Source organism: Gracilinanus agilis, chromosome 3 (assembly GCF_016433145.1).
Source record: "Gracilinanus agilis isolate LMUSP501 chromosome 3, AgileGrace, whole genome shotgun sequence".
NCBI lineage: Eukaryota > Metazoa > Chordata > Mammalia > Didelphimorphia > Didelphidae > Gracilinanus > Gracilinanus agilis.
This window is the reverse complement of record NC_058132.1, coordinates 189,137,249-189,161,883: the sequence shown is the minus strand read 5'-3', so window position 1 is coordinate 189,161,883 and position 24,635 is coordinate 189,137,249. Positions and strand designations below refer to the sequence as shown.

General features: G+C 36.7%; 1 protein-coding gene across 3 annotated transcripts in view; it reads right to left on the bottom strand.

The window, feature by feature from the left end:
- Positions 1 to 24,635, bottom strand: part of ATM (ATM serine/threonine kinase) — a 136,569-nt gene that overhangs the window by 36,677 nt on the left and 75,257 nt on the right. For 2 of the 3 annotated variants that reach the window (XM_044669121.1, XM_044669123.1), the window contains exons 34-43: positions 23,305 to 23,446; positions 22,791 to 22,967; positions 21,468 to 21,645; positions 20,471 to 20,558; positions 17,816 to 17,971; positions 12,510 to 12,597; positions 10,356 to 10,444; positions 10,084 to 10,186; positions 2,116 to 2,264; positions 632 to 736 (exon numbers count right to left, since the gene is read on the bottom strand). In XM_044669121.1, the coding sequence (XP_044525056.1) occupies positions 632 to 736; positions 2,116 to 2,264; positions 10,084 to 10,186; positions 10,356 to 10,444; positions 12,510 to 12,597; positions 17,816 to 17,971; positions 20,471 to 20,558; positions 21,468 to 21,645; positions 22,791 to 22,967; positions 23,305 to 23,446 (1,275 nt within the window). The remainder of the gene's footprint in view (positions 1 to 631; positions 737 to 2,115; positions 2,265 to 10,083; positions 10,187 to 10,355; positions 10,445 to 12,509; positions 12,598 to 17,815; positions 17,972 to 20,470; positions 20,559 to 21,467; positions 21,646 to 22,790; positions 22,968 to 23,304; positions 23,447 to 24,635) is intronic. The other variant, XM_044669122.1, reaches the window with a different exon arrangement.

Here is a 24,635-nt window from a genome sequence, read left to right as displayed (position 1 = left end):
TGGCAAAAATACTGAAGTTGTTTGCCATAACCTTCTCCAGTATGTCTTCATCTTTTTTTTTTTTTTAACAGATGAGGAATTGAAGCAAATAAGGGTTTAGTAACTTGCTCAAGATCACAAAGCTAGTAAGTGTCAGAGAGCAGATTTGAAACCAGATTTTTCTGACTTCAGGCTTGCTCCTCTATCCACTGTACCACCTACCATTAATTCTAGTGACTCATTAATTCCATCACCTATTTCCATGGTTTTATAATGGTGAAACCTTCATTCCTGAAATATATTCCCTTCAAAAATTTTCACTCTCTCATTTCTTTCAAGCCAAATCTCAGGCAGCATCTACATGAATTCTTCCCTGAATCCTACAAATGCTAGTGTCCTCCCCTTTCTAACTACCTGGTATTTAATTGCTTTCTAATTATTTGTATTTATAGAAAATATAATACTTGATATCTGTCTTTGTATTTATTCCCAGTGCCTAGGAGAGTATCTGGAACATAGCAGATGAGATTAGAGACCTATAATACAGCTTCAATATATATAAACATATGTATGTATGATTTAAATATGTATATGTGAGTATATACACATATGCACACATGTTTTTTTAGAAAGCATTTTCTTTCTTTCATACCTGGCATATTTGAGGGTTTCATAGAATGTAGAGAATTCTTTATCTCTTAAAGACTGCAGGGCATTGTACAATGACTCATGGTAGCCAGGTCCTTCTGTTCTTTTTCTTTAAAATCAATGAAAAGATAAAACCACAAATTAGTCTTAAAACAGGAATTTCTAGCATCTTCATCAATTACTTAAAGGCAAAATAATATTTTTGAAAATATCTTTTAAGATAAGCTATGATCTCAATTGACCTACTTTTTTATTTAATTTCTGAAATGTTAAGAGTAATAGGATGAATTATGTTGTATTATTTAAGCAGAAAAAGGTCATATTAAACAGAGAAAAGGCATAGCCTCAGCATTTGGGACATTCTGATTTTGCCAAGGAATATTTTGAAAATTAGGTATTAATAATCTTTAGATGTTAGATCTATGTTTGGAGAAGATCTTAAGAAGTTATCTAATCCAACATTCTAATTTTATAGATCAGGAAAGATGAACAGAGATTAATTGATTCACCCAAGATAACACAGATAATAAGTGGCATAAAAATCATTCAAACTTGGGTGCTATGACTCCACATTCAGCACTCTTCCTACCATATTATGATTTAGAAGTTGGAATTATATCTTTTAAAAGTTATGGGTATATACTAGTTAGGAATACTAAATAAGGATAAAGACAAAGACTAACAGAGGCAGGCAAATAGGAGCTTTTTTTTTTTTTAAACTGCCCTGAGGACCTCCCAAGACAAGAGATACCCTATTTGCTAAAATTCACAATTGAGTTTCTAAGGGTGGGTTCTTTTGAGGGTAAGTTCTTTTCTTTTCTTCTTTCTTTTTTTTTAATTTCATTTTTTTTAATCCAGATACTCAATGAACTTTCATATAAGAGAAAAGAATAAGTTTCAAACCTAAGAAGGGGCATTAAAGGTCAGCTATTGCCAAGTGAATCCCAGTAGTTACAGGATTTCCCTAAGTTATAAAGGGACTAATACTGGAGCTGGATTTGAACATGGGTCTTTTGATTCCAAATCCAGCATTTTTGACACTGTGATCACCTGCTCTCACCAAAGCACATCTTTTCTTTTTCTTATTTTCCATTTTAGAAAATAGCTGGTGAGCTGTTTTTTTTTTTAAAACCCTTGTACTTCGGTGTATTGTCTCATAGGTGGAAGATTGGTAAGGGTGGGCAATGGGGGTCAAGTGACTTGCCCAGGGTCACACAGCTGGGAAGTGGCTGAGGCCGGGTTTAAACCTAGGACCTCCTGTCTCTAGGCCTGACTTGGTGAGCTTTTTTTAAGGAAGAAAGGAGTGAAACATGACCTTGGTTTGCTCAGAATTTAACATAATTCTGTGTATGTCCAGTTTTTCGAAGAGCTTAGAGCTTCAGATATAGAAAAACTCCATTGTTGTACTTGTTGTATTCAGTGAGTGTGACAGTAATCCCTCACAGATATCTAGGGGTGGCGAGGAAGAAAAAAAACATTTCTTTTTACCTATAAGATGGGCAGTAGTCCCATTGCATGTTCCTCCACGCTGCTTGGTAGCAAAGCTCCTGTTGCTCAGCACACCATTCTGAGTGCTCATGATCTAACCCTTTCAAGTAAGTGGACAGAGTGTGACAAAGTCCAAAATTCTGTAAAGCCTGATCAAGAACGAAAATTAACATAAAAATATAAATAAGGACTTTTAAGACTTTTTCACCAAATCCAATGCCTCACCCTGAGGTACAAAAAAACCCCTGAAAACAACAAGAAAATTACCATGCATATTTTAAAACAGTCAGATACAGACAATGTTCTCAACTGCCAGAATTTTGAAGCGCTGCTCCCCTTCAGCACCAGGGAGAGTTCCAAAAGGCAGCAAGTCTCCCTCTGCCAGAACCAACTTACACAGAGCAGACTCTACAGTGTTTAATAGTAATCAACAAAGATGTGGTTCAGATTGGAATATCTAAATTTGGGAAATCTTACCCAGCTGGTTAATAAAATGATCCCAAAATACATCAGGAGAATACCTCTGCCCAACCCTCTATACCAGCTGCTATACCTATCATTTTTTGATATCATATACTGGTTTCCTTTAATAACTGTAATAATACTGGCACTGGTTTCCTTTAGGATGTGTTTCTATTGCATCCTAAATATATTGAAATCCTGGAAACAGAAACAAATCAGGAATAAAGAGAAAGAACTTAAGATGGAATACATAGTAGCAATGATGAATGGACTAGGTCATGAACTTGCACAACTGAAACAACAAATCAATATGGGCAATAATGTTGAAAATAAAGCAGTAGTCACAAAACTTGAGCAGGAAACAGGCGAGCTAGAGAACTCTGTGGGGGGATTGTTTCCACTGTGTGAGGTACTCATGGTGACAAATAACAAGAAACTAGTTACTGTCAAACAAAAGAAAAGCTTCACTCAAATGGATCTCAATAGTTTTAAAAAAATACTCCTACATTCAAAGAAGAGCCTGCAGCCATAATGAGAAAATTTGAGAAGATAACAAAACAGCATAACCCAACATACAATGACATAGACATCCTAATGGACGAACTGTTGACAAAACAAGAAAAAAGATAGTTTCAGAAACAGCAGAGTGGCCAGAATTTAGCCCAGGTTGGAATGTGAATATTGTGAAAGACTATGAAGAACGTGTAAGAGCAAGGAGGGCAATCATTAACACTATGTGGCAACACTCCAATAGACCAGGGGCATGGACAAAATTTGAATGGCTAAGACAGGAAGTGGGAGAAACCCTTCCAAATTATGGACATACTTACTGACATGGGGGAATGTTATTTATCCCTAGACACTGAGACAAAGGCAAACAAATAAAGCAATTTTTAAAGAACTCGTGTAAGGTGTAATAAGGAAATAGCATTTTTAAATATAGATAGAGAAAAGTTGTGCAAAGCAGGATGGATGAGTGGAACATTCTGGGAGCCTTGAAACTCTGCAGGTGAGACTCAAGGGTCTGAGTCTGTTGGTTGCTGCCACTGGAGAGGAAGCTGGTATTTTTGTACTCCTCAAGGACCATCCCATCTACTGTGTGGCCTGGATCTTGGTTTGCAGGTTGGAAGGTGGACTTCCATTACTTGATCAGTTCTTGGTTGGAGACCCTTTTGGATTTACTGGCTGGTGTTCACCTGGGGCCTTAGGACATCTGAGATCACCGGTGGAGGGACAAGGACCCAAGGAGTGAGATCCCATCCTGCTTGGATCTAGTTAGTGTTAGGCTTTTAGTGTAGTGATCCATTTCCCTTGTTTCTGGTCCATAGTTAACCCCAGTTAAGTAATCCCTGTTTACCCATTTCCCAAACGTCTTTACTTTAATAAATTATTGTTTCCTGCTTCTTATCTATTCTTCTTAACCTTAGAAGTACCTTAGTTAATATATATATGGGTTTATTGTAATTCCCCAGCTGACTGGAGTCTGGCTCACTGCTTAACTTAATGATTTAACTGCCATTCTTCCATATAGGTGTTACTCATTTCCCAAGTCCTGTGTTTGTGGGTGTAAAGGTGATTCCCCATTGGTATTTGTTCTTAGTCAGTTATCCCTTGCCCAAGCAGTCCTCCTTTTCCCCTTTTTCTAAACCCAGTAAACTCAGTGTTTAAAATTTACCCATAAAAAAGGTGATATGAAAATATTTCCAACAAAGTTGTCCTGTCTGGCCAGAATTGTCCCTAGAAGATATTCAGAGTTGTCATGTTTATTTTTCAAGCAGACTGTGACAAGAAAGAGAATGATACACTGGATTTAGGAGAAGACCTAAAGAAAGAGATTAGAGATCTGAAAATGGAAATAAACAGAATAGACAAAGAAGAAAAGACTATGATTGTACCCATCAAAGAATTTAAGCAGCCTAGACAGTTCTTTACCCAGCAGAGAAATTCTGGCAATAGAAGTCCAAAATGCTATTTTTGTGGAAATTATGGGCATTTTATGAGGCAGTATAGATCCTGGGGCAAACAAAATGGAGGTTTTTTCAGGGGCAAAAGAAATTTCTATGGGCAAACAGGTTTCATGTCAGGGAGTACAACAACTACTATCAAGGCTTTAGAGGAAATGGGTTCCCTGAAAGGTTTCAATTTGGATACCAAGAAAGGAGACCCAGTTATCCCGGTGACTATGAAGGCAGATTTTATCAGGGATCTGCCTAAGCAGAAGATACAGCAACAATGCAGAGTTATATTAAGAACAGTGATAGACCCAAGTATTTTCAGGGAGTCAGTGAAAACATTCTCAAGGCTGACTCACTTAAGGGACCACATGGGGGAAGTGTATTATGAAATTTTTCTTGGGGAAGTAGACCAGATAGTGAGGATGTGGATAAGAATATGGACATACAGGCTATAAATGGTGAATAAGAAATGCAAGGAGAAATAAAGGAATTGAATGGATTAGAAAATGAAGGACAGGAAGCTGAGTTTATCTTTCCTTAACCAACTGTTATGACTCCTGCTATCCCAATCCATACCCAGCCTTGAAGCAGAGAGCCTGTCACCTTAAAAGTGGGAAATGCAATTTATGATTGTCTTTTGGACCCTCTTAAGTCAGTGTTAAAGAAGTCACCTGATAGGTTGTGTGATAGTGTGGGATCTATGCAGTTTGTAGGAATCTCAGGAACACCATAGAAAGTAAAGAAGCTACCACCTTGTATGGTTTCCTTGGGGCCACACATGAAACATTCTTTTCTGCTCATGCCAAATTAACCAGCAAGTCTTCTGGGCCGAGATTTATTATGTAAGCTGCATGCCAGAATGGGACATTTCATTAGAACTTCCAGGAAAATCTCACTGCTCACATCAAGAAAATTTCATCAGGAGAAGAGGTTGACAACAGTTGAAGAAGGCTACAGGTGAAGTTCATAAGAAGAGGAAGAGAAAAAAACAACACAACACAACAATAACAACAATGAAAAGGACAATGCCACAACAACAATGGAAGATGAACAACAGACTTACTACGCATAAAATTTCTTAAGGACAATGTACTGTTTGCAAAAACACATTATAAGAATATTGTTACAATCACAAACACAATCCAGAGAGCAAATTTAGCAACATTCTATAAGAGCAACAATCAATAAGAGAAACTGGCAACATACAATTTGCTAGCAGGCTGAAGCTGAATAAAGAGGACAAACTGTGGACAAGGAGGATAGAAAACTGCATTTCAATGGTTTGTAAAAGGACAGGTTGGTATATTAGAATATATATAGTAATTGGTAAGTATGAACAAGGATAAGGTTTAGGATTAGTTCTTATCATTAGAACACATATCACATTACATAGAAATGTTATAAGTTCTAGGTAGCTATAGATTATATAGGGACATACTACTTAAGTCATAAGGATTTCATATCCATTCTACAGAGACATTTTGTTCTTACAACAGAAGGGAAATTTTAAATTCTTCAATAAGAGTGACTTCTTTTCTGTAAATATGTATTTATATGTGTGTATATGTATATAAATATGTACATATTTGGTTTTGTATATTTGTGTGCATGTGTACATAGTTTTGTTTGCACACTGTTGTATTTTAAGTTGAGTTTGCAATAGTTTTAGAATAGGTTTTCTTTTCTGTAAATAGAATAGGAAAAGTTAGCAGTTTCTGTAGTTGTAAGATGGTTTGAAGTTTTTTTTATCCTTAAGTAAGAATTGGTTTTGTATTAGAATAGTAAAGTTTAGTACTGCTTCTATTTTCATAATATTCGTAAGGTAAATTTTGGAGTTTTATCTTTAGATAGGATTTTCCTTTCTGTATTAGTGCAGGAAAAATTGTGTTATTTGTTCTTTTATTATTGCATTGTTTTGTGTTTTGCATTTGGATTTTGTAACTGTAATTTGATTTGCATTTTGCAAAGATTTTTCCTTACTTTCTCTTTTCTTTTCTGTCCTAGAATAGGTAATTTCAGTATAGGAGTAGAATAAGCTTAGGATAATTTTAGAATGGAGTACTTGGTTGCATTGAATTCATTTGAGAAAACACAATGTGTTTTTCAAAGAATCCCAGGTGGGATTGTAGAGAAATATTTGTTAAGTAAGAGTTCATTAGGAAATAGGGTTAAGTAGCATAATTTATTGATAAATACATAAGAGAGATTAATAAATTGGGTTTCTTTAAATCTGAATGGAATCTCAGGGATGATTGATGGGAGAGAACTTTCTCAAGGAGCTTTGAGAAAGGCAGTTGATAACTGTTCACTCTTTGGGCTGACCCTGTTCAAAGAAGGTGCTCCTAAAAGCAGCTCTGCAAGGTTGGAAAATCTTGGTGAATTTACATCCTGAGAATAATCCATCTTATCTGGCCAGAAAAGAGAAAGAGTTTGTTGGGTGCGAATATCCATGACTGCTCCAATAGATACAGTAAAATCTGACCTGTTGAGTGGAGAAGGCAGGGGAATCTCTGACCACCTGGAAATTACATCTGAGCAGCAGAGAAGAGAAACCTGATTTATTCTTCTTGTTTATAAGATTATATTTAGATTAGGATAGATAGATAAGATTTTGGGGGTTTAGATAGAACAGGAAGAAAGAGTAGCTTCAACTTCATTGAAGGAGAATAAGGTCTGCAAGGACCAGATTAACTGGGTGGTTATAGTAAGATTTATTAGGATACGGATCTACTTAATTATAAGAAATAGCTTTCTACCTGTTTTCCTTTTACTATCCCATCTTCTAAAATTTTTATACCAACAATAAATATATTTTTATATAACTGGCCTGTGCCAGAATTCTTTAGGTACTATTTAGAGAAGTCATCTTTCTCAATAGTAAAAACAACAATCATCTCATTTTACTTCATAAATCAATTCTAAAACTAGCAGTGAAAACAAGATTTCATGAGCATCACTCAACAATATTCTAGAAACCCTCAGAATAGGAGTTGATTCAAAATGAAAGATGTAGGTTATTCTGATTAAAAAGGTCGGTGGAACAAATACAAGTCTGTTGGTGTTGTGTGCAAGATGGGTACCCTCAGACCTGGGAATCTTACAAACGTGATCTGATTGCTTTGAGTTGATTAATAAATGATTTAATAGAGTATACCTCACGGAATAGGTGAGGAAGGAGGCCTAAGGGGATCCCTAAGATAATAAAACTACACTTATCCCAGAACCCTCTGACCTGCAAGGATCTCTTCAAAGTCCAATGTAACGGACTAAGCAAGGGGCCAAGCAAGACTGCATTTTGATGTAATTCTGAGAACCCAAGAGAGGTGACAGTTGGGCTGAGGCTGAGAATTCTAGGAAGAAAAAACCAACGGGCACTCATTGTTCTCTGGACTTTTGGGGGGGACAGGGAGGTGGGAGGAAGTGTTTCCATGGGACCTTGAATATCTCAAAAGTCTAAACCTGAGACTTTACCAGACATTCTGTTACTATAGCCAACCTAATTGATTCTGCATCTTCAGTGAACATCTTGGAAGACAAATATTGCAATTTCCCTTGTTGGCCAAGGAGCCAGAGACTCCTTGGTGGGAGGGAGTCAGCCCTTGGGGGGCTAACTATGCCTAGGTTGGGTTTAGATATTACATTTCCTCTTAGCCATTTGTAACCTTTTAGGATAGGAGTTTTACTGGGGTCCTGAGACACTTAACAATGATTGAAAGTTACAGAAGAACTCTAAGTTACTGCTCAGCCCGGGGAAAAACAGAGACTAGACCATATTCATTTCACACTCACCCTCTTCCCTGAAATCTTTCCCCTTTATCCCTGAATACCTTGTTCCTGAATAAACCCCTGCTGAGTTATTTAAGACAGAGTTTGGAATAGTGACTTCTAGGAGGGAGGAAGCATCTTGAGAGTAGCAAGTAGAGGGAGCAACATATTGGAGGGCAGTCGGTTTGGGGTTGGGGGAGGTTTCTGCTCAAATAACCCTGCTCTGGGTAATAGACAGGGGCCATTTGGGTCTCATTCAACTCACAACACCTCCCACTATCCCCTCAACCCCAGCACTTCCATTTTGGGGAACCTCCTCACGTGTTAAACCCCCAAGGGACTCCCCAGTAAGGAGGAGTGGTGAGAGTAGCTTGGACCCATATCCTTTCAGTCAAGGGGGTTTCCAGAGCACACCCCCCCCCCTTTAAGTTACCACCCTTCTTACACCAACAAAGTTAGAGCTATTCTATCTACCTCTCTATCTAAATTTCCCTAAATTTCCCCAATTCTTGCTACCTAACTAACAGTTTTGGTCAAAGAGCAGAGGAAAGTGGCTGGATCAGGGTAGGTGACCACAATGGCCTGATCACCTAGATGCAGGCCAAGCCTGAGGAGGTATTATAGCAGTTCAGTTTAGTCAAGATGGGTTTCTTTCTTCCACGTAGTTCAAATAGATGTCATTCAAATCTGGAAAATGCTGGCAGGACTACTGCAGACCAGACAGGAATAGAAAACAGTAAACAGGGCACTCTCAAATAGGATTGGAGGAGAACAAAGTCTAAGAGTGGTGCACTCTAACCCAGCTCCCAAAGTTCTTCCCTCAAGGGCTGGCAGTTCAACCCCTTCACAAACCTCTCTCAGAATTCCGGAGAGTCCAAACCTCTGAACATTCCTTCCCTTGCACTCCAGACCAAATCTGCTATTTCCACTCTGCCACACAACACATCTTCCTGTATCCTTTATTCCTTTCTCTCAATTGTCATGGACTACTTGTATTATATTTTAATTCAAAGGCTCAAATATTAGGCAAAGTTTAAATTTGTGCCCTGACCAGAGATAGCAATGTCAGAGAAAAATCACTCTAACACACAATGATGGTGAATCTTTTAAAGACAGAGTACTTGGTCCCACCTCATCCTACCCCCCAGACTGAGTGCCATGGCCACCCACCCCTGAGACAGGTGCCATGCCTCTGACCCCACCAAGTGCTGAGTGCACCCTAACTACCACCCCCTTATCCCATACAGGGGAGGGAGAAAGCCCTCCCATTGGACTGCTAGACAGGAGGGCCAGGTAAAATGAGGAATGTCCTCAGTGACTGTAGAGAGGGGGAGGGGAGTGGCCTAAGCACTCTGCTCCCCTCCAGCTCTGCTACCTGTGTGCCCCCTTCCTTACCCTCTGTGAGCTCCCAATAGTTGCTGGGAGGAAGGGTGGGGGATATGGGAAAAATGTCATCTGGCACAGTAGAGCAAGGGAGGGAAGCAGCTCCGTCCAAGTTCCTATGCCTTTCTAGTAATGAACTCAGTTATGGGGGTTGGGGGGAAAACAGGACAGCATACCCAGAGAGCACTCTGTGTGCCATATTTGGCACCCATGCCATAGGTTCATCATCACTGCTCTAAGACATTATTTCATGTTAACCATAATAATTGCGATTCTAACCAAAAATCACAATACAAAATAACTTCTGAATTGAATTCTGTACTTTATAATCATCCTATTTAAACATTAGAGCAAAAGCAATATAATATATAGAGAACATTTCAAGAAAGATGAAGAAATATACCTCTATTATTCCTGCCTGGCGTGTAACTGGAGAGAGAGCTGTCTCAAGGTCATAGGTCACAAGAGCTTTTCCCCACATTGCTTCATGCTCATATGTTCTTATCCTGTGACAAAAATCAACAACAACAACAACAACAACAACAAAAGCACATCAACTCCTTCACAGTTTCATGGAAGAGATATGAAATGTGATCATTTTTTTTACAAGTAAATGGTGGAATTATACTATTTGACAGAACTGAATTTATTTTTAAAGTATTTGAAATAACTCACCTAATAAGGGGCTGTAACATTTTCCCTCCACCACAGCCATAAAGACTATCAGGCTCTCCAATGCTTCTATAGATTTCCATAAGAAGATCCTGTTATATCAGAACCAAAAGAAAAATGGGAGAAAAGAAATATCATTTTTTGAATTTTAGTGTTATCTTTGAAACTATACAATAATTTTTTAAAGAAAAAGGAACTATATAATAATGACCAGGATACAACCCTCTCCCCTCACAAATTTAGTTTCATTTTTTTACAAATAAAATGAATAAAATTTATGTATTCCACGAAATATTAAACCATCAGTGATAGAAATGTGGTATATTTCTGTTTAATACAACATTATGGACTACACTACATAGTCTTGGAAGTCAAAACACTACCTCCTACCTGAGGCCTACACTAGCTAAATACAGATGTGTATTATCAAAAGGTCCAGCATAATGACTTAGGAAGACTCTCTACTAAGATGAAGTAAATGAATGGCAATAGGGTATAGTGGATAGAGAGTTGGCCTAGGAACTAAGAAGACAGTTTCAAGTTTTTCTTCTAACACCTACTGGTCACGTAATCCTGAGGAAGTCATTTAAACTTCTAAGTGCCCCAAGCAACTCTCTAAACCTTAAACTTGCAAAGCAGATGGTAGAGAGTTTCCTTACCAGGAGTTCCTTATGCCAATTAAATCAAATTTCTACTCTCTCCCTTTGTCCCTTAGAATCTTTTAAGATGGTGAATGAGGGCATTTGCTTTATACTAGTGGAGAGAATATGACTTATGAAATAACAGATCCTAGAAATAATTAAATATGTAATATTAATTTCGAATATGCATAACTATTAGAACAATAATAGGGGGCAGCTGGGTGGCTCAGAGGATTGAGAGCAAGACCAAGAGATGAGAGGTCCTATGTTCAAATCTAGCCTCAGACACTTCTTAGCTGTGTGATCCTAGGCAAGTCACTTAACCCCCATTGCCTAGTCCTTACCACTCTTCTGCCTTAGAACCAATACACAGCATTGATTCTAAAATGGAAGGAAAAGGTTTATTTAAAAAAGAACAATAACAATAACAATAACAATAAAATATTTCACAATCCTTAGAAAGCTATTTGACTAGATGAGAACAACTGAACAATTATGAAATAAGTATCTATAAGTGGGTACTCAATATGCTCAAAATGGCTTTTAAAAAGTTTGAACTCTCAAGTTTAAAGGGCCACCTCAAACTCTATTTACAATATTAATTCTATTAATTAATTTGGCACATGCACAATTAGAAAATAAAAACATGGGATGATTTCAAAATGATTTTGAGCGATACTTGAATGGACGGCAGAGCCTACTACACTGGTATCCATTCAATGTCAAGAAATCCCTAGGAAAGTCTCCAGAACATTGAGTGAACCTTCCAGCACAGATTTATAAGCAGACATTAGAAAGAATTACATAGGATGGATGAGCATGTATGGCTGTTAACTGCATCACTGATAGCAATACTCTCCTTGATCAGATCACAGGTCCATCTGTGTAATGTATATACCTCCACTTTTTAAAAAAAGTTGCCATAGAAGGAATGGAATTAATGAATCTTTATTGCATCTGCTTAGTATGCCAATGTAAAAACTCCCTCTTGCCTTACTTTAGTTAATTTTCAAATCTTGATATAGTAGTCCTCCCTTATCTGTGGCTTCAATTATCCATAGTCAAACTAAAAATCCAGGGAAAGGACAGAGGCAGGAAGGGGAATATTACTGGATAAGGGAAGGATCCAAGCACACAGTTTAAGGACATGTAGAGGTCCTATGGCCAAGTAGGCAGAGTAGGGCAGTAAGTTCTGCTTTCATTTTTTTAAAGGACTTTTTTTTGGGAGGGGGAGAAGTGGGGAGAGGCGAAGGGGAGCAGGACCTGCATAGGGCAAGTAGAGAGGCAGGAATAGTGAGAAAGCAGTTCATGGTAGATCTTGGAACATATGTCCTGAGGATACTGGGCTCTTACTGTACATTTAAAAGCCTGCTGCTCAAGTTAAAGATAATAAATAATTTTGTTTTTAAGTTTTATTTTATGTACATACAAATAAATGTAGACATTTATTTACATGTTCCTGGCCTAAAAATAATTAACATTAGACAACTGCCCAAAGGGAGGCAATCTATTTTACCTGTAAACTTATTCCAGTTTCTTCTTTACTTTTCTCACTTAAACTAGAAATAGTTGTACACTGACTTCCATCTTCAAATGTTAGACTTCTGCTTGCTGAGAAGGCAGTTCTGTAAAAGAGATGACCCAATTTGAACTGTTAGACACAGTCATATCTTATATGAGGAATAAGTCTATGACATAAAATTAAATAATCTGTAAAAGGCCACAAACTAAATTGTTAGATAACAAAGTACAGACTTCTGATTTTCCAGAGCCAAAACACCACTGTTTATCTCAGTGGCTGTCTAAAGCAAAAACAATTTCTAACGATAAGGTGAATAAGATTGCTAAATTTACCATTTTATCTTCTCTTTCAACAGGAATAGTTTTGTAGCAAGAAAGAGGAACCAAGAATTAATGCTATGAATTGCCATAGATAATGCATTCTCTCTCAAGTTCAAACTGATATAAAAAAATCAAATTAAGATGGCACAAAGATCAAAGGCATGGTGAAAAAGAGAGTAGGATATTCTTTTCATTGATCTGAAACATTGCCTTAACCCCATTTTAAAAAATTATTTATCATCAAACTTAACAAATATTTACTGAGTTATATGTGCAAAGTACAGGGTAGATTCAAGAGATACAGTCATGGTCCTACTTTCAAGTGAAATACTTGATCCTGAAAAAGATGGTGTTGATGATAGTAGGATACTAAGGTTAACTGAAATCCTCAGTAATCCTCAATGAAGGAAGCCCGAGAACTTCCCTCACTCAACCAGTGCACTTGTAAATCTCCCAAACAGGTTTATAAAAATAGAACAGGGATTTATTGGAAACAAGGTTTCTTGAAGGGGAGGATTAAGGAATAGGGTTCCTGAACTCTAAGGGTTCTCACTAACTGCTCACCTTCTAAAATCTCCTCACAGAGATTGCTTCTGTTTCTTCTTTGCTCCCTAGGCCCTGACTTACCTATCTAAACCCCAATGGCTATCTGGCTAACTTGAATCTACTTAATCCTTCCAGATTACTTTGCAGGATGAAACAGGTCTTCTAGTCTCTTCAGGATGAACCCTTTATGTTAGAGCAATCCTAGCTGGGCCAAGCCCAAGTTGGCTTCTGGCCTTCCCAACACAGATTGTTTCATACAGATTAGCAGGCCATAGATCTTCTGAGCAGTTGGAAACAATTTCAGTATGCAGGAAACACTGATGAATCTCAAGTAATGAAGGGTTTCTCCAGACAAGAACACCAGAAGTAAAGATATTCAGCTCCAGGGTTAGGGAAACAAGCCTCCTCAGCTTTCAGACCAAGAGAGGAAGTTCCAGCTCCAGACAGTCCTAGAGACAGGAAGTCTAAGAGCCCCTACTAACCATTGGTGCTCACTATTTTCTTGGTGTGTTCCAGAATTCAGCATCATTAGTTCCTTGCGTGTGGCCAGCTTTTGCAAAAACTCCTTCCCTTACCTACTGCACTCCATTTTCTGTGTTATAAGGAAATAGGGAAAGAGCAGGAGCTGCTGAAAAAAGGCAGAAGCAGAAAGATTCCAGAATTCTAGGGAAGTGACAGTGTATTTCTCCTGGGGGAGACCACTAAAGGAGTAGGTTGAGTGTGTCTGAACTTCTTGGGTGGACCTCATGAATTTTGACTATTCTATCTCTCCTGTGGCTGTCCTACTGATCCAACTTCTTGTTCCTGTGTTCCTGTGTGTATCTTGTTGCTGCTGACTGATAGTGATTCCAAAAGAGCTGCTTGAGACACTTAAAGCCATCTGTCAGTGAGAACCTTTTCCCTTTAGTCCTGTTCCTGCTTACCTTATCACCTCTATTCACCATCTAAGGGGGAAATTTGGTTAGTAAAAGGTATTTATTGTAGGAACTGGGACTTTTAGGTAGAGAGGTCATTGATAGTGCAAATACCAACTGTTGGGGACAACAACTAGATTTGGTGGAGAGGTTTATTTATCTTCTTTAGTTAGATCATCCCAATTCCTTTCCCTTCCTTCCCTTCCCTTAAATAAACCCTGGTTTAATCGTACTTGGTATTCCTGTAAGCTTTATCCTGTTGGCCTTCCCAAACCCAGAGATCCTTCTGATTTACTGGTCCTAACAATCATTCCTTGACCATCTAAAATCCCAATACCACCCTAGTATCATTTAGATATATTATTCAGTTGGTGCTCACTATTTTCTCACTGTGTTCCAGAATTCAGCAGCATCAGTACCTGGTGTGCAGCTGGTTTTTGCAAATACTCCTTCCCTTACCTATTGTACCCCATTTTCTGCTTCTCTTCTTATACAAAGAACTTAAAGATTATATAAATTTAGGGTAATTTGGGGAAAGAAATTATATTAACTAAAATAACAAGAAAATTTTTGTATAGGAAAAGATTCCTAGTTAAACCTTGGGAAGGAAAGTTGTTAAAAGAGTGTATTCTGGGGAACAGCTGGGTGGCTCAGTGGGTTGAGAGCCAGGCCTAGAGATGGGAGGTCCTAGGTTCAAATACACAGTATTGATTCCAAGATGGAAGGTAAGGGTTTAAAAAAACATTCCATCTGAGGGAATAGACTGTATAATCACAAAATATGTGATAAAATAGTATAATTATAGTAGAGGGTTAATGTAGCTTAAACAAAGTAGTAATATATTGATAACTGACATTGAAATAGTGCTTAAAGGGGGCAGCTAGGTGGCTCACTGAATTGAGAGTCAGGCCTAGAAATAGGAGGGCCTGTATTCAAATCTGGCCTCAAATATTTCCTAGCTGTGTGACTCTGGGCAAGTCACTTAACCCCCATTATCTAACCCTTACCACTCTTCTGCCTTGGAATCAAAAGAGGATTGATTCTAGGATAGAAGGGAATAGCTTTAAAAAATAGTGCTTTAAGATTTGGAAAGTGTTATTATTTCATTGATCCTGACAATGAAATCTGTGAGATGTGTCAAAAATTTTACTATACCAATTTTACTGATGGGGAAAATGAGATATTGATGTTAAATGACTTGCCCAGGGTCATATCAACATTAAATATTTGAAACAAATTTTGATTCAGTTCTTTTTTTTTAACTATTACCTTCCATCTTAGAATAAATACTCTATATTGGTTCCAAGACAGAAGAATTGGTAAGGGCTGAGCAATGGGGGTCAAGTGACTTGCCCAGGGTCACAGAGCTAGGAGGTAGCTGAGGCCAGATTTGAACCCAGGACCTCCCATCTCTAGGCCTGACTCTCAATCCACTGAGCCACCTAACTGCCCCCATGATTCAGGTCTTTTAACTTTAAAGTTTGGCATTCTCCCCACTATGTCATGTTGCTTTCATGAAATAAATCAGGTAATGTGTTAGGGTGGAACCTGACTGTCGAAAGCTTTAAAGGCCAAGCTGAGGAGCTACAGAAATATTATTTCAGCATCTCTATGGAGAAGAGAAAGCCTGGAAGCAAGGAAACTTATTAGAAGGCTGATGCAATAATCTAAGAAAGAGATAATAAGGGACTGATGGTGAAGACAACCAAGATTAGTAAGGTAATTAAAATAATTCCACAAGTTTATGCAAAGTAATCTTTCCCACTGTTTCATCATGATAACTCACATTGATAAGGCACAAAGTAACCAAACATCTGTCTCTCCAATTTGATTAGTTATTTGACTGTAAAATGAGATACCAAACTATAACAATAACCTTCACAATTTCTTATTTGTTGAGAAAAACTTACCACTGATAAACAAAAGGTTTGGTGATAAACTTAACTCAAGACAGATTTAATCATTCATTTGTTCAAAAAATATTTACTGAGCACTCACTGAGCCTCAGAGCTGGGCTAGGCACATTAAAAGATACAAAGACAAATAAGCTTCTCCACTTTCTCAAATAGGATTCTTAGTATTATTTTTAATAATAAGGAGGTATTTATTACCAAGTATACACAATTCTCTCAACTAGAGCAGACAAAAAAAAAAAGAACTATACTGAGAGAAATGCAAAGGAAGAGATAAAATGGGGTAAGTTATACCTCATAAAGAGGTGTGAGGGGGAAGGGACAGAATACTATCAACTAGAGCAGAATTCTTCTATATTTTGAACAGTAGTATCCCCTATTTCCTATTGATTAAGGTCTATGTATCTAATGTAAAATGGGAATATCAGGATGTAACAAGGGAATATTGCAGGAAGGTAATAAGGGCTTAGGCTATAGGTAGTAGCTGGTTTGAATAGAGAATAGGCACTGTGGATAAGGATTTGTGAATCCCTAAGGCAATATAGTGGATGAGGAAGGTACAATGATGAAAGCTGGTAGTTGAGGTGGTAGGAGAAATAAGGGAATGTCTGAGTTTAGGGAATATAAACACTGAAGTACCAAGAGTTGCAAGGGAGAGGATCGGTTAATGTAAAGCCAGCAACAACAGCAGGGAAACACAGACTGGGACCCAGGTTAGAGACAAAACACTGAAAGGAAACAGACTGAGCCCCTGGAGTAAAAGAGTCACTTTACAGAGCAAGGTTAGAGCCAGCCAAGAATGGCTTGAAACTGACTTGAGGCTTCTAGTCAGTTTCACAGGAAGGGACTAGAGGAAGTATTGAAGTTACACTTCCTTCAAAATGGTAGATACCTTCAGCTTCCTCAAACTCCAGAGAGTATGTTATTCCTCTCTCTCCTCCTCCCTTTCTTATTAATCAACTAATGAAGTAGCCAAAAGGTTTTGATTAAAGACCAACGGGGTTTATTGTCTTCTAGGGTAGATTGGGAATGGGTAGAGGATACAAACTGTTTAGAGAAAGCTTCAGGGGAGGAAGGGAGGCAGGAACATGAGACTGAGTAGGAACCAGCCTACTTCAGCCCCGAGAGGGTTTGTAGTCAAAAAGGGTAGGAAAGCAGGATACAATGATTCAATAAGGTAAATTCATAACAAGGGTAAGCCCTATTTGACTAAACTATCACAGATCTGAACTAACTCTCAGATCTACTCTCCTTTCCAAAACTTCTCAGACATTCAGGTAGGGAAAATGAAGGTGGGAATAAGGAAGGCTAGGGAGATTCAAAGGAATTAGCTAAACTAACAATTTTAAAAGAAAAGCTGCAAAATATAGGCCAGGTTTCAATCTAAAGAAGGAGCTTAGATTGACCCTGACACTCTCCACGAGTTCCCAGGACCAACTGAACTTTTTTCCAAGATTCTAAAACCCTCATCAACTGACAGAAGAACTCTGCAAAGCAGTTATGCCCCCTCTCTACACCACACTAAATGGGTCTTGTTAAAAGCCCCCTTATTTAATAACTCCAGAGTTTATCCTATAAGAATAAGTTTAAGTCCTCTGAGCCATTACCTTTTTTGTTGATCGTCCAAGTTTTTCCTGTCCGCATAAATTTCTGCATATAGTAATGCTGTGAAATGAGCTGCACAAGACTGAGCTACCATGGCAACCTCCAAGTAATTCAACTCCAGCCAGAAAGTGTCGTCAAAAACTGTCCCTGAGAGGGGTCTGATAAAAAAAATTAAAAGTGAGCCAGAATCTGTTTCTTAAATTTTAATTAAAATGTTCCTGCATGATACATGATAGGTATATGTCAAATAGGCAACAAATTATAAAGTCAGACTACCCTCCTGCTTTGTTAGTAGTCCAAAGATACAAATAATTTTACAAAAATTCATTCTAACTAACCAGCATGTTTTAAAATATTTGATTTCTAAGGTCTCTTCTTAACTTCTAAAACCTACTTATATAAATTAGCAATTGTTATAATATTTTAAATAATTTTCAATAATCAACATATTTATGTAATTACATTTCATTGTATAAGAAGTTTTTGGTGTTGGTACCAACATAAATGTCTGGAAAATTGGGCCTGTAGGATGCAACAAAGATAACTAAGATGTGGTCTCTCTTCCTTTCTGGAGCATATGATCTGGGATGGGTCAGAAGAGGATATGACATGTCTAGAAATGAATATAGGACAAAATAGAACATAGGCACATATGGGAAGTAAAGACTATTGTTCAAGGTCAAAGAAAGGAGAAATAGTTTAAGTCTAAGAAATGTATAGTAGTAGTACTATAAATATCACTGGACTCTGTAGGTATATAAATATAGGTAATTGCATATTCTTTTAAAATTGAAGCACACTGTTGAATTTGAATATATGAAATAGAAAGAATCTAATATTAGTTTAATAATAATAAAAATGTTGCTCTTTTCCCTGCCTCCCAAGAGATTCTTAGACATTAACTGTATACATTTTAGAATCTAGAAACACAACTGCTTTAGAGGTGGAATCAGATGAATTAAAGGAAAAGAATCAAAATGTAAACAACAAATATGGTGAATGGAAAAAGGGGGAGAAAAGGTAGGAAAGGAACCTAGTCTTTTAATATTCTAACAAATCACCACAGAGCTGTATTTCTAAAACTTCTGAGTCTGCAAATCACTTCAGAAGCTCCCAGACTCCTATTCTGAAATTTTCCCTTAGCATTGTTGCTGATAAAACAGCAAAAAAAATACTATTAGTATAAAATTGGTTTTCTCAAAAGTAAGAAATTGCTGAATTCTGCACTGCAAAGGAATCACAGAATGTCTAACCCAACACATAACCAAAACAAGAAACATGAATTACTATGTCTTCATATTATAGGACATCAAGTGTAAACACTATTGTATTATTGGAAAAAGGTGGGGGGTTGGGGCAAGCTATGCCACTTGGAGGACCCATGTGGATCACATGGGAATGACTGTTTTATATCAAGTAAAGCCATTCTATAAAAGAGAACACAACAGAGCTCTTCAGAGTTTTAGTGTTAGATGTGCCCTAAATGATCTCATTTTCCTAAAGATGGCCAGGCACACAATTAGATGTAAAGGAGAGAACAGAACCTACATATCCAGTTCCCACTATACTATCATTTTTTCAGAGATAGTAACTGTTTGTTGTACTGCCTTCTTTATTCTCAAGCAGTACAACAAGCAGTTACAATCTCTGATAAAATGAAACATTTTGACTTATCCTGCCAGGTCACTCAGATATGTGAGAAGCAAATTCAGTGGCAAGATCAGTGCAGCAATAACACTGTGATATAGTCAAAAGACTGAAACTTATTAGCATGAAGCCAACCAGTGATTAATGAGATCATCTTTCGTCTTATGATAGACCCCTCTGGCTAAGAAAGAATCTATTCATAAAGTCTTAATTATAGCTCTGCTACTTCATACCCATGTGGTACTCTTTGGACGACAACCTCTTTGGGCTTCAGTTTCTACACGTAGAAAATCAGGGGGTCCTGATCTAGGTGATCTATAAGGTCTTTTAGATCAGCTCTAATTTTGCAACCAGAAGTCAATTAAATGGGGTGTATAAAGAACAAAATCCAAGGGCAAGGTTTACTGAATCCTGGTGGGCCAGGGCTCAGTTTCACTTAGATTCAGGTTGCCCCAACCAATCCCAAGAAGGATAGCATTCTCTCCAGCTTCATGAGCTATCTGAGGTTACTGTAGGTCATTGATGGCAAACCTATGGAATAGGTGCCAAAGATGGCCCTCAGAGCTCTCACTGTGGGCACACCATGCCCGCCCCCCCATAGTTCATTACTAGAATGGCAAAGAGACTTAGACAGAACTGCTCCCCTTGCCTTCTCCACTGTGCCTAACAACATTTTTTCACACCATCCACCTCTCTCCCTTCTCTGTATGGGGCATAAAGAGGGGGTGCAACAGGGTGCATCCAACACTCAATGGGAGGGAGGGACACAGCATGCCATCTAGAACCGGAGGATGGGCATGGCACTCGATCTGGGGGGTAGAAGAGAGGCAGGACCTAGCACTCCATCTCTAAAAGGTTCACTATCACTGCTATAGGTGGTAGTTGTTGACACATAAAACCTTAGGTATCTTTAGTAACTCAGATTAAGCATGGTAAAATAGTAAATGCTTTTTCCATCTTTAGGATTCTACCTCCAAAATTCAAAAAGGCCCTCATGCTGAACTCATTACCTTCTTTGCCTTCTCATATAGTCCACAACAGCAAGCATGGTTCTTTTTGATTTTTTATTCAAAGATCCTCGAAACAGAAATTCTGATTCTAAATTAAAAAGAATGCAAAATATGGCTGAAATGAAATTTCTTCTGATCCAATGAAGCAAAAAGCACTACCCAGAAATTTAAAATTTTATCTATGAGCTGGATACATGAAATTTCATATATAGCTTCTTAATCACTTCCTCTAAAAATAGGATGAAAATGAATAAGGAATAAAGAGTTGCAGAAAATTTTTATAAACTACAAAAGTCTAATCATAGCAAAACAATAAATAATCCATACTAATATGTACACATAATGCTATCTAATGTATGAAATTTTGTTATTATGGCCAATAGGTTGGTGTCCATAAACTATTTTAAGAAACTGAATAATGAAAATGATAAAAATAATCTTTAGGTTATCAGTGAAGTTATTAACAAACAAATGAAATAAAAAACTTTTAAAATAATGTTTTAATCTATATATTATTTCTATAATTATACAGATGTTATTTATACTAACATATCATTATTAAATATATAATAAATCAAAAGCATAAAGATATTTCTACTAAGTTCTTGCTTACATAATATAGATTATGAATGCTTTGGACCACATATGTCAGTTTTTAATTCTCTGGTAGATTTTCCCTGCCATCTCACATTTATATGATCCATGTCTACTATGATTTCTTAGAGGTATATTTAGGAAATACAAAGTAAATACAAAATTAACTTAAGAGATATATCTGGAAAAGAAATTGCTGCTCCCAAAATTCCATGAAATTCGCTATGAAGTCAAATGAGAACAAAATACTTAAAAGTTTTGATCTTTTAGAACAAATGTTGTTTTGTATTATCTGGGACATCAATCCCTCTCCATTAGCATGGATAATCAAGGATTAACTCTTTATATAAAAGCAAATATAGTTCTATTTTAATAATATTTAAATTGCAGAAGCTTTTCTTACCTGAATCTAAATTTGCAGGAGTTGTGGATCGGCTGGATTGTGAGGAATATCTGAAACAGTTAGTAAAAAATCCCTGGATATGTACAGATAAGAGATTTCGCCAAGACTTGTTTGTATCATGGAGTAAAATATCATGAATCAAATATGGAAGCACACACTGACAGAAGTCGGATTTTACCTAAAAAACACAAACACATGTAGTCAAAGGTTTAGGCAAAAACACTGTGTTAAATTTCACATTTTTATTCCTTTCCATGAGTCTATCACATTTTTTTAAGTCACAAAGGTTATCTGTCAAAAGTTCATGAAAATATTAATCAAAAAAAATTAACTCAGAAACAATAACAAAGCATATTAAAATAAATGGTATTAAAAATGGCACCAGTGCAATATAACTATTATCAAACAAATAAGTGCCCTTAAAATCTCTAAGACTTGACAAAACTATATGATCCCAATTATAGTTAATATTTAATAAGCACATAAATTTATAGCTTTTCAAAAAATGATGCTTTATAGATAGAAGTTATTAATATGTAAACATGTAGTCTTCTAAGAAACAGACTCTTCCTTTGGAATACTATGAAAATGATGCATAGTGCAAAATGGGAAATCTAAAACTGTCAATTTTGCATATATACAACAGTCATCTGGGGAGAGTCATAATATCAAAACAATAAAAATACATGTTTTTCATAGTCTCCCTAATTGGAGCTGCTAATTCAGTGGATAGAGTCAGGTATGGAAGACGAGAGTTCCTGGGTTCAAATCTGGCCTCAGATACTTCAAAGATATATGACTTTAGGCAAGATTCCCAAATGCCTACCCCAATTGCCTATCCATTATCGCTCTTCTGCCTTAGAAATGACTGCTTCTAAGATTGAAAGTAAGGATTTTTTTAATAGTCTGCCTTATTTTAAAAATCTGCAAATCAGAGATTACTAAGACATAATTTATGACAAACTTTATATGATGTGTATGACAAGAATAGTATGGCATTAAGCTAAGAAGACTAAATAGGACATAAGATTTAAACTAGAAGAAAATGTACATTTTTTAATAGGGAACTAAGAAGTAGGATGACAATAATGATACACAAAGAAGATATGCCACATATGCTAAAGGGGCAAGGATGCCCACCAGTAACATTAAAATCAAATATGAATATTTATAAAACTTTTGTGGAAGACTGTGATCACAAGTGAAATGCAGAATAAAAGAAGCAAAGTTTATGCAAAATAAGAGGAATTTTAAAGAAAAACGCAAAAGATGGATGGGATTTGAACCAAACAGAATCATGGAGGTGAGATATATTTTCCTTACTTCACACATTGGCTTTAGTAATAGAAGAATTTCACTTTTTATGCCCCCACTGTTCAAAAGTGTACATGTTAATGTCTTGATCCAACTATCATGGCTTTCTTCATGGGGAATCCACAAATTTGGATCATCCAAGCTTTCCAAAGAATTTTCTTTGTCAATTCCAGGAACTTCTAGAAACTGGAAAGAAAAGGTTTAAATCATATGAAAGCAATAATGAAACATCATATTTTCTCTCATAAATCCCACTAGTTACTCAATCTCCTCCTGAGGACCAAAAGAGATAAGATATGTGGAAGTATTACAGAGAAATTATCTATCCTCAGAGCCATGGCAGTCCAGTAGTTTTTGTTGCTTGCTAGTAAGTAAAGAGTACAATTTTAATTCTATCTTTGACTTACAAAAGAGTAGTATAAATTCTTTGAAGAGAACTGTATCTCATACCTGTCTTCTATCTCCTATGATGCCCAATCTAGCACTGGGATACAGGAGATACCAAGTAAGGATTAAAACATACCTTTTTCCTAGATGTTCTGAAAGGTTGTAGGTATATAAGCATAGGATCAGTTGTTTTCTTATAAATTTCCCAGAAATCATGTCCAGTTTTTGTGGCTAAAATATTTTTCAAACAGGCAACAGCTGCTGATCGAACCTTAACACTGAAAAATATACACATTTGAAACAGTATCTTTAACACATTCCACATAAGCACTTCTGACAAATATTAACAAATAATCAACAAATTCCTTAGAAAATACAAAAACTTGGGTTTAGAGGTATATATAAAAGAATTTAATACATATTGATGAATTACATATGATCACTTAATACAATAATGAAATTATAATGATCAAAGAATTCAACATGATGCTTCAATTTTAAAAGAATATGCAATTACCTATATTGAGTCCAGTGATATTTATAGCACTACTACTATACATTTCTTAGACTTAAACTATTTCTCCTTTCTTTGACCTTGAACTTTACTTTACTTCTCATATGTACCTATGTTCTATTTTGTACTATATTTCTAGACATGTCATATCCTCTCTTCTGACCCATCCCAGATCATATGCTCCAGAAAGGAAGAGAGACCATATCTTAGTTATCTTTGTTGCATCCTACAGGCCCAATTTTCCAGACATTTATGGTTTTTTCCCAGTTTGTATTAGTGATTTTACTGAGTAAATGTGAAGGCAACTCCCTCTGTTGATCAGCATCTGATTTGCATCTTACAATCTTAGAAGAGTTGCATGGGGCTCTGAGAAGGGTCAAGCATGTATCCCAGGAAGAACTGGAAATAAGGTTTTCCTGGGTTCAAGGAAACCAACTCTATATCTACTAGACCAGAGGCTTCAAAAACAAGATATAACACTCCCTGGTTGGGAAATATTTAACAAAATAAATAAAAATACACAGGCAACACTAATCTGTGGTTTCCTAAATTAACATGTATCTCACATGGATACTTAGGTAAAGTTTAGTGACCTCCAATCTCTTTGACATCCTTGCCTGTTGCCACACTACCCTGTATATGATAAGTGTTTAATAAATGTTTGTTCATTTGAATTCTCCAAATAAATAAAGAGAAATAATCAGGGATGTAACAATCTAATAAGGCATGGGTGCTTTCATTTGAAAGTTAGAAGTAGTCTTCTTAGCCTTAAAAACTGCTTAAGGATTAAAAGTAGATTTTTAAATCTATTCTCTATGAGCTGAAGAGATTTTTTTTTCTTTAAAAGGGTGAAGGGTGAGAAAGAGGAATGCAAAAAGGAAAAAATATCTTAGAATGGTGACACTATTGCTAGTAATAGTTAAATATACAGCAATACATTGAAAAAATAAAAT